At 47.4% G+C, this 14,123-nt stretch overlaps 1 protein-coding gene across 1 annotated transcript in view; it reads left to right on the top strand.

Annotated features, from left to right (window-relative positions):
* The first annotated feature begins 889 nt into the window (after positions 1-889).
* The window catches only part of TEDC1 (tubulin epsilon and delta complex 1), a 28,563-nt gene continuing 15,329 nt past the window's right edge, over positions 890-14,123 (top strand). The window contains exons 1-3 of the mRNA XM_044272268.1: positions 890-1,105; positions 2,366-2,462; positions 4,614-4,816. Of these exons, the coding sequence (XP_044128203.1) occupies positions 986-1,105; positions 2,366-2,462; positions 4,614-4,816 (420 nt within the window). The 5' untranslated portion in view covers positions 890-985. The remainder of the gene's footprint in view (positions 1,106-2,365; positions 2,463-4,613; positions 4,817-14,123) is intronic.

Below are 14,123 nucleotides of genomic sequence, written 5' to 3'. Positions count from 1 at the left end.
ATACTGGAAGCCACATTATGACACAGCGACTTAACAACCCGTGTTAAGCCACACCCCCACAACCACAACCCCTATGGGGTGCAGTTTAACTTGGCCAGTATTTTTTGTGGGGAAAGGTGGCAACCCTATTAGATACAGTAGTCCAATGTAAAATACCTCAACCCCCCCCCCCCCCCTTAAAGGGAACCTGTCATCGGGATTTTGTGTATAGAGCTGAGGACATGGGTTGCTAGATGGCCGCTAGCACATCCGCAATACCCAGTCCCCATAGCTCTATGTGCTTTTATTGTGTCAAAAAATCGATTTGATACATATGCAAATTAACCTGAGATGAGTCCTGTCCCTGACTCATCTCACACACAGGACTCATCTCAGGTTAATTTGCATATGTATCAAATCGATTTTTTTGACACAATAAAAGCACACAGAGCTATGGGGACTGGGTATTGCGGATGTGCTAGGGGTGATCTTGCAACCCATGTCCTCAGCTCTATACACAAAATCCCGGTGACAGGTTCCCTTTAAGCCCCTCCAACATACAGTCCCATGTAAATAACCTCACTCCTCTTCCTTCACCCCCCCCCCTCTAACCAACAGTCCCATGTAAATAAAATCACTCCTCTCTTCACCCCCCCCCCCTCTAACCAACAGTCCCATGTAAATACCATCACTCCTCTCTTCACCCCCTCTAACATACAGTCCCATGTAAATAACATCACTCCTCTCCCTTCAGGCACACACCAACGTCCTTTCACCTGCTCAGAAGCTTCTCCTACAATTGTGAGGCCCCGCCCTCAGACTCCGCCTCCTCCAGTGCCATCCTACCTCCAGTCTAGTCACTACCATAATGGTACAGTGAACGTGCCAGAGATAAACATGGCCGCCACCGCCTCAGCACAACCAGTCACGTGACCCTCGCGCACACTTCCGGCGTCGCCTGGCAACCCTTGACAGTGGCGGTGGCCGTTCAATTCCGTGAAACAAGATGAAGCGGGTAAACCATCTGAAGGAGGCGCTGTGCGCCCTGTGCCGCATCTTGTCTGCCTCGGGTTCACACTGGGATCCGGAAACGTTGCGGAAGTCTAAGTTTAACCGGCCAGAGGCGGTAAGGGACGTGCACTCATTTCTTTACGTCTTATGCAGATGCGGCTGTGCAACCAATCAGCTCGCGTCTTTCAGTTTGCCACCTGTATTAGAAGAGTGAGACGTGTCATCTGATTGGCTGCTGCTAGATGTGTATGTTCTGGTCTACTATAGCTGTGGCCACACTCTCCACACAGAATGGGGTATTTTATATCCTGTTCAAATGTTCCTGAAAAAAATCTATGCGTTGTAATGTATAACTTCCTGTGCCTTTATTATTACTTTGGGGGGGGGATGCGGATTAGCTCTATTTAAAGGGGATGTCCATGGGAGGGCCTCAATATCAAATATGGGGGGGTCAACTTCTGCGATCAGCTGGCCATGTGATGTCACCTTCATCGGTCACATGACCTAGTGAACGGGTCTGAGCTGCAATACCAAGCACCGCCACTATACAATGGAAGGCGCTGTCTTTGGAAAGGAGCCTGCATCGCTAACCAGAGCTCCGGTGGGCGCAGGGGCTCCTTGAGACACATACCTGTACGACAAACCCAGCAGGAGCGATCACAAATACTTCCGCCTGGACCTGGGGTTGGGTGGCTAGGACGCATCTGAGAGAGGCCTGCAAATCAGATGTGGCCCCAGTTGCAGCTTTTTTTATTTTAAAATTCTTAAATTTAAAGGAGCATTCCATGATTGAGTCACTTTTTAAATTAGGCATGTCCTAAGGACAGACTCATACTCTCCTGGTCCCCACCGCTCCACTTCTGCGCCATGGCTGCTTTCACCAATTTTCCGGTCCCTGGCGTACAGACAGGACCGCATGCACTGCTACAGCCACTTGGTTACACATTACCACTGAGGCCAGTCATTGGCTGCAGCAGTGCACATGATCCTGTCCATTCTACAGCTGGGGTTGTCCACTGCTTTACAAGCGATGGCCTATCCTCAGGATGTGACCGGCGGAGGTCGGACATCCCGCACCCCTCTGCCAATCAGATGTTGCCCATTAGGTCCATCCATTGTGTAGTAGACTTCCAGTAACCAGTTCCGCCTGCCGCACAATGGATGGAGCTGATCGGCAGGGTGTGGGACCCCGCTAGCCATCACTTGAGGTGGACAACCCCTTTAAAGTCAGTATGGATAGAAATCGGCTTGATTGATGATGTAGACGTTGCGGGTGGGACGCCGTAGACTGGTCAGCTCTGCGTCAGGACTTACAATACAAGCATTTGATTTTGCATCCAAATTAATATTTTTTTATTAATTATTGGCTTCTTAGGCATCGACGTTCTGGAATCTGCTGTACTGCTTGCTGAGGCAAATCTCTCCAGGCAGGCCGGATTCATCGCCTCCAGCACACGAGAAGATGACCCCGGGTATGTCTCATCCATAAACGTCCTTGATTTTTGACTAGCCTCCTGCTCACGAATGTGTGCACCCTGTGGTCGTGCTGCAAAATGCTGGCCGCAATGCACGAACACCCACCGCAGGGCAGGCGCAGTGGATCGCGGACCCGTTCACTTTAATGGGTCCGCGATCCGGCCGTTCCGCAAAAATATAGGACATGTTCTATATTTTTGCGGAACGGAAGTACAGGCCGAAACCCCACGGAAGCACTCCATAGTGCTCCCGTAGGGTTCCGTTCTGTGCTTCCATTCCGCATCTCCGGATTTGCGGACCCATTGGAGTGAATGGGTCCGCATCCGTGATGCGGGATGCCCACGAAACGGTGGCCGTGTATTGCGGATCCGCAATACAGCCACAGAGCGCGCACGTTTGTGTGCAAGAGGCCTAACAGCTAATCCATCTCTGACAGAGGATACAGACCATGGTCCGGCAGCCCCCCACTGTACCTCTGCTTTGATGGCACACCAGCCAGAACTATAGGCAATTCCTTAAAGCGACCTTCCCGTTCATGAAAGAAAAAGTCACATGACCTGAAGAACAAACAGAACGTTCACCTTGTGCCTTCCGTTTCATCCGCCGATTTCCCCGGGCTCCTCTTCTGTCCTCCAGGATGGCGGCACGGCTTCTCCGACTACCTGGTGCCTTTGATAATCCAAGACTCTTCCTGGGATTGGCCAGTACTGGTCATGTGAAGCAGGAAGTGAGAGTCTGAGACGTGGTGCAGCCATCTTGGATGGAGCTGAAAAGATGACAATTGGGGTCCTGTTCCTTCCCCAGTTAATGTGAATTATATTTCTAGAACCGGAGGGTCACTGTAAAGGGGGTTATTCCACAAGCAGTATTACTGGGCGATTCAAATGCTATATACACGCAGTAAAGATATTGTTCACCTGTTACTCACATTTAGGGCTAGCGATTTTTGCAAAAAAAAAAAAAATTTTTTTTTTCCCAGTTGTTGTTTGTTTGTTTTTTATGTCAAATTTTTTTTTTTTTTTTTTTTTTTGGGCCATAACTTTTTTTTTTTCTCTGTTTCTTTCCGGGGGGGGGGGGGGGGGGCAGTAATGGAAAAAGCTATTCCATCATTGGTTCTTAAGGGCTGTTTCACACGAGCGGATGCTGTGCGTGGCATCCGCTCCGTGAAAGACAGCCAAGACCTGATGCGGACAGCAGAGGCATGGAGCAGTAACATGACTGATAATGCTCTGTGCCTCTCTGTGATCTCTTTACTACAAACAGTGAGATAAAGTTGTCACTGTGATTTTGTAGTAAAAATGCTCCGTGCTTCTGCTGTCCGCATCGGGTCTTGGCACTCTTTCACGGAGCGGATGCCACGCACGGCATCCGCTCGTGTGAAACAGCCCCAAATGTACGTCCAGTAACCCTTCCCTCTATCAACAATTCCCCATTGAATATAAGACTGACTATCTGTACCTGTGAAAGTTAGGTGACCACCAATATGGCCACGGCCATCTGTCACCCAGCTTTCCCAATCACCTGCAGTAACAGACACGTGGGAGCTGTGTGCTGTGTAATCGGCCAGCTCTGCCTTTCAGGGTCTGGTAAAGTTGGGCCTTAACTGGTTAAGGCCATTTTGGTGGTTACCCATCTTTCCCAGGAAGATATTGTCAGTCTTACGGCTCATGCACACGACCGTATGCCCTCCGAGACATACGGTCCGTGAGCAGGCCATATGTCCCGGAACGGCATACATCGTGCGCACGGAAGCGCACAGCATCATAGGTTACTATCGGGCCGCCCGCGGGGCTATTCTCCCGCACTCGTGTGCATGAGCCCTTATATTCATAGGGGATTTGTGGATAGAGGGCAGTGATACAAGCCATCATGAAAGCTGTGTCAGTATGTACTTATAGATCCGTATAATACACGGCCTGGGAGTATGAGGAGAGGAGTGGGGGGCTACAGTCACGCGCCTCCCCTAGAGCCCAGCAACCCCTTCAGCGCATTTGTTGAATGCTTCCAGCGCATGTATAAGTAATAGAGATTCTGCTGTCTATCTGCGCATGCGCTGGAGACCTCCAGCTACAGTTCAGGGCCTGCACAGGAGTGGCGGAGGAGATAGGCTCACTCTGTATTCTGTATAACTCTGTTTTGCTTTACAGGCGATCGTGTGAGATACGTGAAAGGCGTACTACAGATACAAGGCTACGGAAGGCTGGCGTTTTACCGTCTCCCTGATGATGGTCAGGAGGGCAGCAGGGAAATACTCCTAGCCTTTTCGTGGCTCTTGCAGAAAGTGAAGATACTTGAAATTCTTCTGGAGAAGAAGAGAGTTAAAGTAGGAGACCACATTACCATCTGCGTGGTAGGTAGTTATTAGAGATGGGGGGGCACAGTCATGTCTTTTACACGGCTTGATCTGACTTGGATAACTGGATTCACTTTTGGCGCCGGATTTCCAGTTCGGACAAGTTATCCACATAACTGTTAGATCATTGGCCTGAGCACTGGGACCCCCCACCTGTCACCATGTTTGAAGCATGCAGACTGCACTCCATTCAAACTCTAGGTGACTGGCGGAGATAGCCGAGCACTGGATATCTGCCGTCCCATAGATCTGAATGGAGCGCCAACACGCACGCTCAACTGCTGCTTTGATAATACAGGGGGACACTGGGCCCCCTTCTCGTGCTTTAACAGTTGTCCACTTTTTGTTACTGGAATACTCCTTAAATTTTTTGTGCAAATATATTGCTTATGATCAGGTTGTGTCATCAAGACTGACCCTCTTCAGATCTCCTCGCTGGAATAGAGCAGATTGCGCGGTGCCCTCTGCATGGAAGAGTTACATGGTCCAAGCACACTCCGATCAGTTTAAGGCTACTTTCACACTCACGTTTGGTGCGGATCCGTCATGGATCTGCGCAGACGGATCCATTCAGATAATACAACTGTCTGCATCCGTTCAGAACTGATCCGTTTGTATTATCTGTAACATAGCCAAGACGATCCGTCTTGAACACTATTGAAAGTCAATGGAGGACGGATCAGTTTTGTATTGTGTCAGATTGTGTCATAGAAAACGGATCCGTCCCCATTGACTTACATTGCGTGCCAGGACGCTTGGCTCAGTTTCGTCAGACGGACACCAAAACGCTGCAGGCAGTGTTTTGGTGTCCGCCTCCAAAGCGGAATGGAGACGGAACGGAGGCAAACTGATACATTCTGAGCGGATCCTTTTCCATTCAGAATGCATTAGGGAAAGACTGATCCGTTTTGGACGCTTGTGAGAGCCCTAAATGGATCTCACAGGTAGAAAGCCAAAACGCCAGTGTGAAAGTAGACTAATCTGCTTACCAACCATTGCTTAATTAAAGGTGCAGTGGCCGGGTTTGGGGTGGCCCCAGGGCACTACAAAGTCGGGTTTAGACGGGCCGATTGCCGGGAAGGAAGTGTTCCTGCTCGCTTAGTGAAGGAGACAGCTGCATTTGCATGCAGCGATCTCCTTCACAGTATGAGGCCGAATGCACACGCCCGTGTTCCGCGGCCGAGAGCGGTCCGTGGTATGCCGGGCTGGATTCCTGTTTAGAGCAGGAGCGCTCGGCATCATTGGTTGCTATGACGCAGTGCGCTTCATGCCGCCGCTGCACTACAGTAATAATACGAGTGTATTACTGTAGGGCAGCGGCGGCATGAAGCGCACGGCGTCATAGCAATTAATGACGCAGAGCGCTCCTGCTCTGAACAGGAATCCAGCCCGGCATACCACGGACCGCTCTCGGCCGCGGAACACGGGCGTGTGCATTCGGCCTGAGGATGAGAGATCCCTCGTCCCCATACAGAATCATAGTTTCTGGGCAGCGGATCACTTTTTACACCGTATGATCTGCTGCCCAGAAACGATGCACTAACGACAGGATCACCCGATGAACAAGCGTTTCGGGTGATCAGTGGCACGTATAGATGGCCAGATTATCGGGGACGAGCGTTCGCAGGAATGATTACTGGTTTGTCTAAATCCTCCTTCTGGCCTATTCGGAATCCCTTTATTCCACAATTCGTGGAGATTTCCAGTGGCAGATATTTCCGATGAACTCCCTTCTCAGATCAGTCCTAATGTCTCTTTCTTATCGCCATTCTCAGAACTTACATACGAGTGCATTTAAATGCTAATCCCTCCAGAGTTGGGAGCTTTAAAAATGGTGCGGCGCACGCCCCGATGACCAGATTACAGCTGCCGGCTGGAAATTATAAGCAGTGACCTGATTATGGGGAGCTCCAGCAAAGATCCTCAGCTTAGCCAATGGAGACTGCTGCATGTACACACGTAAACCGGTGTCCCTGGAGCAGCCCCCACCCCTGCAGACCTGTATTATTAACATTTGGGAACATTGCCGTTTTAGCATCTATATTCTCCCTTTGGGAACAGATTTGACATGAGGACCAAACTTGCAGACTTAGGGCTCATGCACACGACAGTATTTTGCGTTCAGTATACTGGCCGTTTTTTGAGTTCAGTATGCAGTACATATAGTGAACCTTTCATTTCAATGGTTCAGCAAAAAAAACGAAAGTGTCTCCGTGTGCATTCCGTTTCCGTACCGTGAAAAGATAGAACATGTCCTATTCTTGTCCGCAAATCACGGTGCTTGGCTCCATTCAAGTCAATGGGTCCGCAAAAAAAACAGAACACATACAAAAATGCATCCGTATGTCTTCTGTATCCGTTCCGTTTTTGCAGAACCATCTATTGAAAATGTTATGCCCAGCCCAATTTTTTCTATGTAATTACTGTATAATGTATATGGCATACGGAAAAACAGAAAGGAAACGGAAACACAAAAACAGAACAACGGATCCGTAAAACTCTGAAAAAGCCATATGGTCGTGTGCATGAGCCCTTAGGGCTCGTTCACACGAATGTGCGAAGCCCGTGCTGTGCACCGCAAATTGCGGTCCGCAATGCACGGGCACCATGCGTGGGTCAGGCGCATGGGGATCGCAGACCCATTCATTTGAATGGGTCCACGATCCTTCCGTTCCCCAAAAAGATAGAGCAAGTTCTATCTTTTTGCGGTGCGGAAGCACGGAACGGAACCCCAGAAAGCACTCCGTAGTGTTCCGTATCATTCTGCATCTCTGGATTTGCGGACCCATTGAAATGAATGGGTGATGCGGAATGGCCTCGAAACGGTGCCCGTGTATTGCGGGTCCGCAATACACGGGCATCACACGATTGTGTGAATGAGCCCTTTTATGGATGTGTTAGAGCGGCAGAGGTCGGCTCTATCCCTGGAGCACATCCGTACAGAGGTGGTGGGGCTAAAACTGCATGCGTTTTTTGGTGCAGTTGTGGTTTTCATAGGGGAAACATATTAAATAAATGTTTCATCTGTTAAAAAAACCAAAAAAAAACTTTATCGAAAACCTTGGCAATACACCTACATGGAGTAGAAATGAATAGTCAAGTAGACAATAAATATGGTTGCCTTCTCTGTTGGTCAGTCTGTAGCATGAATCCTGCTGATCTCTTCCATCTTCAGCCTTAGGACAGCTGAGGGGCCTAATGAACCAGCCAGTTGTCTTACAGCCATACACAGGACAGAAAAATAAAAATCTAAAAACTGCATGTGTAAATCCAAGCAAACACAGACCCACAGAATTGATTGGTCGTCGTGTACTGGTTCATTGAAGACCAGTGGGCTTTCCGCGGAGATTGGATGGATAGGAGTTATCCACTCTATTTAAGCTATACAAAGACCAACTGCAAAATTTAGGGGAAATTATTAACATAAAAAAAAAATTGTTTAGACATCTAATGATAGTGCGAGGTGTAATTTATGGAGTATCGTGCAGTTTTTGGCATGCTCAAGGACCAAATAGCTGGACCTTAGAAAGGTGGACCTTGTTGGGCAAGTATCTTTTTTAATGACAAAAATACATGGCAGGAAATGCCCAACCCCCAAATGCAGTTGTGCATTTATGTTGTGGTCTGTTGCTAAGGATGATCCCCAGCAAAAAATGCATACAGTGGAGGATGCCCGCAGCAGACCACAAGTGCCACAGAGACATCCTACACCAGATGGTAAAATGTGTGGATGTAGAATAATATATAGAATAAATAGTTATAAGATTAGGTGCACTACGGTGGTGGATGCAAACAGTAACATCTGACTAACCCTCACACTGATGTTAAAAATGAGCCAGTATATCCTTATATTAAGCTGAGCCTGCACACCACGCCAAGGTATCTCAAGTGGCTCAGGACCTAATTCTAAGCCTACCTGTACCATATGGGTAGTACCAGGAGCCAGTGGGTGGCAAATTACAGCAGCGTAAGGTCCGACTCACAGCAAACTCCCAGTTCCCTCTAGTGTGACTAACCACTCATACAATGGGAGGAGGGAGGAGGCTTAACTATTTATTCCAAGTATCGTTTTTTTGCCACCTTTGTCACTATGTCATTTGTTTTTGTTTTTTTTGTTCTCCATTTGCCTTCAAGGGGTTGTCTGCTTTTTATTTATATTGATGACCTATCAATATGAGATTAGCGGGTGGTTTGTAGAGAAAGCAGAGCTCGTACGAGCGCGGCCTTCTCTTCACTGTTTACCTGCTCGCTGTCCGCAGCAGTGAGTGGTGTAATTACAACTAAGCCGCCCCGTGCACTTCAACGGGATGGCTCTGTAGTATTCACTTGAACAGGAAGAGAAAGGAATAGGACGCCTGAGATGTAATTACACCGCTCACCGATGCGGTATTGACGGTGAGCCGGTAAACAGTGAAGAGAAGGCTGCGCTCATACGAGTGCTGTGTTCTCTTCAAACAGCTGAGCAGTGTTGGGAGTCGGATCCCGCCGATCTGAGGATAAGTCATCAATAAAAATAAGTGGACAACCCCTTTAAAATTCCCTATGAATCCTATCATAGTGGCCTGTAGGGCTTACTGAGTTTACTGCAACTTTAGATTCAATATGTAAATGAGCTGTTAAGTGCACAGAGGGCGGGCCTTAGCCCTTTGGTGCACCTTAGCTCTGCCTCTGTTGTCCTACAGGCCCTCCTTCTTCTCATGGTTGATTGATCGGGCCTGGTGTTTGAATCGTCCTCTCACCCAGATTCTTGCTCCTGTGCCACGCTGTACATAACTAGCACATGCGCAGTACAGCGCCTTCTTCCCACCTGGCAGGAAAGAACTGTATTACTCAATAGGAGGATTCCGATGTCTGGCCCTGTCAATCAGCCTTGAGTACAGTGGCTGAGCTAAGGTTCACTTGGGGGCTCAGCCCCGCCCTCGGTGCACTTAACAGCTCATTTACATATTAAATCAGGATATTTATTTATTTATTTTTCCTCTGGAATGTAGCAACTAAGACAAAAATAACAATACCGTTTTATTACACTCGGCAAGCCCTGTCACCCATTATTGTTGGTTTCGTAGCGCGTTTCCAGCGGATAGACTCCCTTTAAAGTAAATGAAAAGTTTTTACTATCGGCTGCACATTAGACTGTAATACATATAATAGGTCTGTGAGTTTATTAGCAGGAATCTGGCTTGTCAGAAAAAAACCTCTCTTTTTGTGACTAAACGGACTCCCTATGGATCGTCATTATGGAGCATTTCTATAGAAACCACTAAAGGTTCATGCTTGCGCCCGCTGTGCGGAGGGAGTGGGTGCGTGAAAGGTTGTTTTCTCCAGATCTTCACGGGTACAGGGGCAGCATTACCAAAATGTACATGATGTACATAAGTGATTTGACATAATTATACCGCCGCCATCCTATTTTTACAACTAGCTGTTTTCCTGCACCGGCTGCCATTCTTCTCGTATAAAGCCTCGCTTTATACAAATGACTCCACGCGGCTTTAAGTGCATGTGTGCGCGAGCGAGTAGAGCTGGAAAATGTCAATCACAGAGCGGAAGAATAAGTCATCTGCACCGCTTTCCGAGAGGTACTGGTGCCTCTCCAAGAACTCGGCTCTTACCGTCCTAGCCACCTGTCTTGGCAACCAGAACCAGATCTGTCTCCTCCTCACTATTTAAAGGGCTGGTCCGGTTTCCAATATTGATGACCTGAGGATATCAGGAGAACCCATTTAAGACTCTAATGTCCCTTCTCTAACCATGGGAACAATAAAAAAAAAAAAAATTTTGGCGGGGGGGGGGGGGGGGGCTGAATACAGCTGGAGTTTTTCCATTCACCTCTCCTCACAAGTAAATAATTGTATTCTTCATAACTCCACCTTGTGTCAGTCCTCTGTTATTCCCCCCAGAAATCTATGAATAAAGTGACCTAGCAGTGGTGAGCAGGAAACGGCACGTACCTTCTCTTCATCAGCTGATCAATGGGTGTGCCGGGTATTGGCCCCCCGCCGATCTGATATTAATGACCTATCATGAATATTAAAAGCCCGGAGAACCCCTTTAACCAGTTGGAGGTGTGCCCTTACTCACTGATCATGTCCAGTCTGTGCTGTTGTCAGACAGGTAGGGAACCACCCAACGTTCGGAGGGGGAAAACTGCTGTTCCCAGACTCCAGGCTTCATCCCTTCTGCTCTGGCGTGAGAGGCGCCTAATTTATTACGAGCTGGATGCCTTTTAATAAATGAGGCACATCTCTGACACTCCATCCGCCAGAAGCTCCGATCTGCACCAGCTTCAGTTATAATAAATCCGACAGACCCCTGATAGGCTCCGCCCATCTCGCTAACCCCTTAGTGTCAAAAAGCCGCAAATTATGGTGTAAATATAACGCATTGATTAATATATATTATGTTTGGTTGTTTTTATTTATTGAACTCGCTCCGTTTCAGTCAACTTACGTTACATCCATTCATACTACTGTGTTCTTATATTTCTACCGCATCCACTTGAGTCTGAGCCGTATTCAGTCACCCAATATTGCTATATGGTATTGCTTTTTTTCTTTCTTTCTAGCAATCTACATTGACTGTAATGTGCTTGTAACTTAGCAACAAACTCTTCCATATTACTGTTAAAGGGGACTGTCATGTTTTGTTATGTGCTAGTTTTTTACAGCTCGGCATGTATACCTGAGAGAGTCTGATTGTCAAAAGATCTGTAATTACCTTATAATAACGGCTTTCATTAATGTCCTCTGTCCCTTTCCACTGCTCCCTTAAAAGACGGTTGCTAGGGCTTGTCTGTCTCTGGCTAAAAAGACAGGAAGACGGAGGGGCGGTCCTCCACACTGCATGCCTGCATTAGGCTTCAGAGTGAGGAGGCGTGTCTCTCAGTAATCCAATCTGATTGGCTGGCAGGGAGCTGCTGGCTACAGAAAGTGTGTATGGGAAGTGAGGGAAAGCAGTTTTGGCCTCAGAGAACTGGTAGAGGAGCCATCTTGAGAAGGTTCTCATATTGTAATTGTTTAAACAGCCGGAACTAAGGGAAAAACTTAAGGAAAACTGTGGTATGTAAAGAAACTAAAGATTGCTTTATGCATAATGCTGCAGCAGTAACATATGCTAAAATAGATTTTTTTAATGAAAACATGACAGTTACCCTTTAATACAAGCCACCTACTAATGTATTGTGATTCTCCATATTGCCTCCTTTGCTGGTTAGATTCATTTTTCTATCACATTATACACCGCTTGTTTCCAGGGGTTACGACCAGATACAAAGGGGCCGGAATGGGAGCTGCTGTGCATGCATGCCTATGTGCACTCGAACGGCCCTGGCCACCAGAGAGGTGCAAGCACGACCACCGCTGCTGGATTGCAGGGTGGACGTAACCATGGAAACGAGCAGCGCATAATGTGATGGAAAAAGCTGGTAAATGAGGCAATATGGACAACCAGGGTACATTAGCAAGTGCCTTTTATTAACTTTCTCTACATCATATATTTACTAGAAACCGGTATAGGTCGGTACTACCACATGCGCCACAATCCACTGGAGTCAGCGTCTATCCAAAGAAATGGTGTCTCCTGTAGCTGTCCTTCTGGCTGTAGGAACGATCCCGCTGCTTGCCACCAATGTAACGGACTGTTTCCGCAGACAAGGGGTTAAAATTCGTTTAGGCGATATGCCCCTTTCTGAGAGACAGGCACAGCTACTGCAGAACACCAACCTCCCGAACTGGATACAAAATAGCACTCCAAACTGGAACCTCATAAATAGCTGCCAGCAGACGAACAGGAAAAGCATCCAATCAGCTTACACTCCTGGCAATCAGTCTCCAACAGCATACATGGAATCCCCCCAATAACGAGACAAGGCTCCGTGTTGAGGGTCAAACAGTGCTCTGACATGCTGGCACACTCAGCCTGGTTTTTATTACAGTTGTTGCAAATACAGGTCCGCCCACAGGGTTTTGAAATACAACCAATCAGTAATTTACAACACATACAATGTAAATACAGCAACCAATCGTTCACGCCCCCAGAGGACCAGAAGGGAGACTGCGACACAGAACAGATACAACACATCCCCACAATGCATCATGGTTTCCTCCTCTCTGTCCCAGAGACAACCGAAGACAATCCAATTATCTCTCAGGACAAAGGGAGATCACCAATACACACGTGGAGACAACAGGACAGACATCACCATTTAAACACACAATGGGACAATAGAACCACACCCAGCATATTCCTCCCAAGCTGACAAGTTACACTTATTATAAATTGTTATAACTTTGTGAGGTTACATTGTCCATACATATAACTTACATCAATTTAAACAGTATAACTTGGGGGACAAACCTATCCAAAATTCACTTGAATAGGTTCAGGGGTTCAAAAGTTAGCATGGGCCATAATCCTGAGGCAAGAGGCTTTTAAACAGCCCCCTCCAAAACACCACGGCGAGGTTGGTTTCGCCACAGCGTCTATGGCTCCCGCTCACTGGTTGTGCTCAGCTCAGAGTTCAGTCCAATTAAAATAATAAACAGCGGCACTCGCCACATTGCCACATTTGACGCTTTATTTCCATCTTAAAAACAAGCAGAAGATTATGGGGGACATTCATTAAGAATTATATGCCATATTATTTTTTTTGGGTCCCATTAATGTCTCTGATTTTGTCAATGTGTTTTTTGCAGCAAAATGGTAACCTTTTGCCACTCGCGCCACTTTATCTGAGTGCCGAGAAAAGGGTGCGTGAGAGGGGGGGCTGGTAGGCATGGAAAATGACTTAAATCTACGCCAGCAAGGGAGCAAGCGTAGAGTTTAGTATGTTGCACGGCCTGCTGTAGGAAGCGCCAAAGTTATGTAGAGGCCTGTGCCTCCACATAACTTTGGCGCATCCATCAACAGCATAGATGGACTAAGATCAGTGTCTAAATTACCTGTCTTAAAGGGAACCTGTCATCAACGTTATGCTGCCCATACTAACGGCAGAATAAAGTACAGACAGGTGAGTTGATTTCAGCGGTCTTACGTAAGTCATGGCTGAGAACCAACATCACAATCCTTGCAGACTGGGCCTGGAAAAGAGTCACGGCCACCTGAGAAGAGTCCTGGTTATTAATCCCTGCTCTCCCTCCCACCTGCTGATGATTTTAGAGACTTCTACCTAGTTTTCCCCCTTTCTCTCTAGGAGAAAATGCCAACCATCAGCAGATGGGTGAGGAGAGCAGGAGATTAGGAATAACCAGGACTCTTCTCAGGTAGATTTGATTATTTTAAAGGCCTGGGCTGCAATAATTGTGAG

The sequence above is a fragment of the Bufo gargarizans genome, chromosome 11, assembly GCF_014858855.1.
Source record: "Bufo gargarizans isolate SCDJY-AF-19 chromosome 11, ASM1485885v1, whole genome shotgun sequence".
Lineage (NCBI taxonomy): Eukaryota > Metazoa > Chordata > Amphibia > Anura > Bufonidae > Bufo > Bufo gargarizans.
The sequence above is the reverse complement of the archived record's forward strand: the minus strand, read 5'-3'. Positions and strand labels throughout refer to the sequence as shown.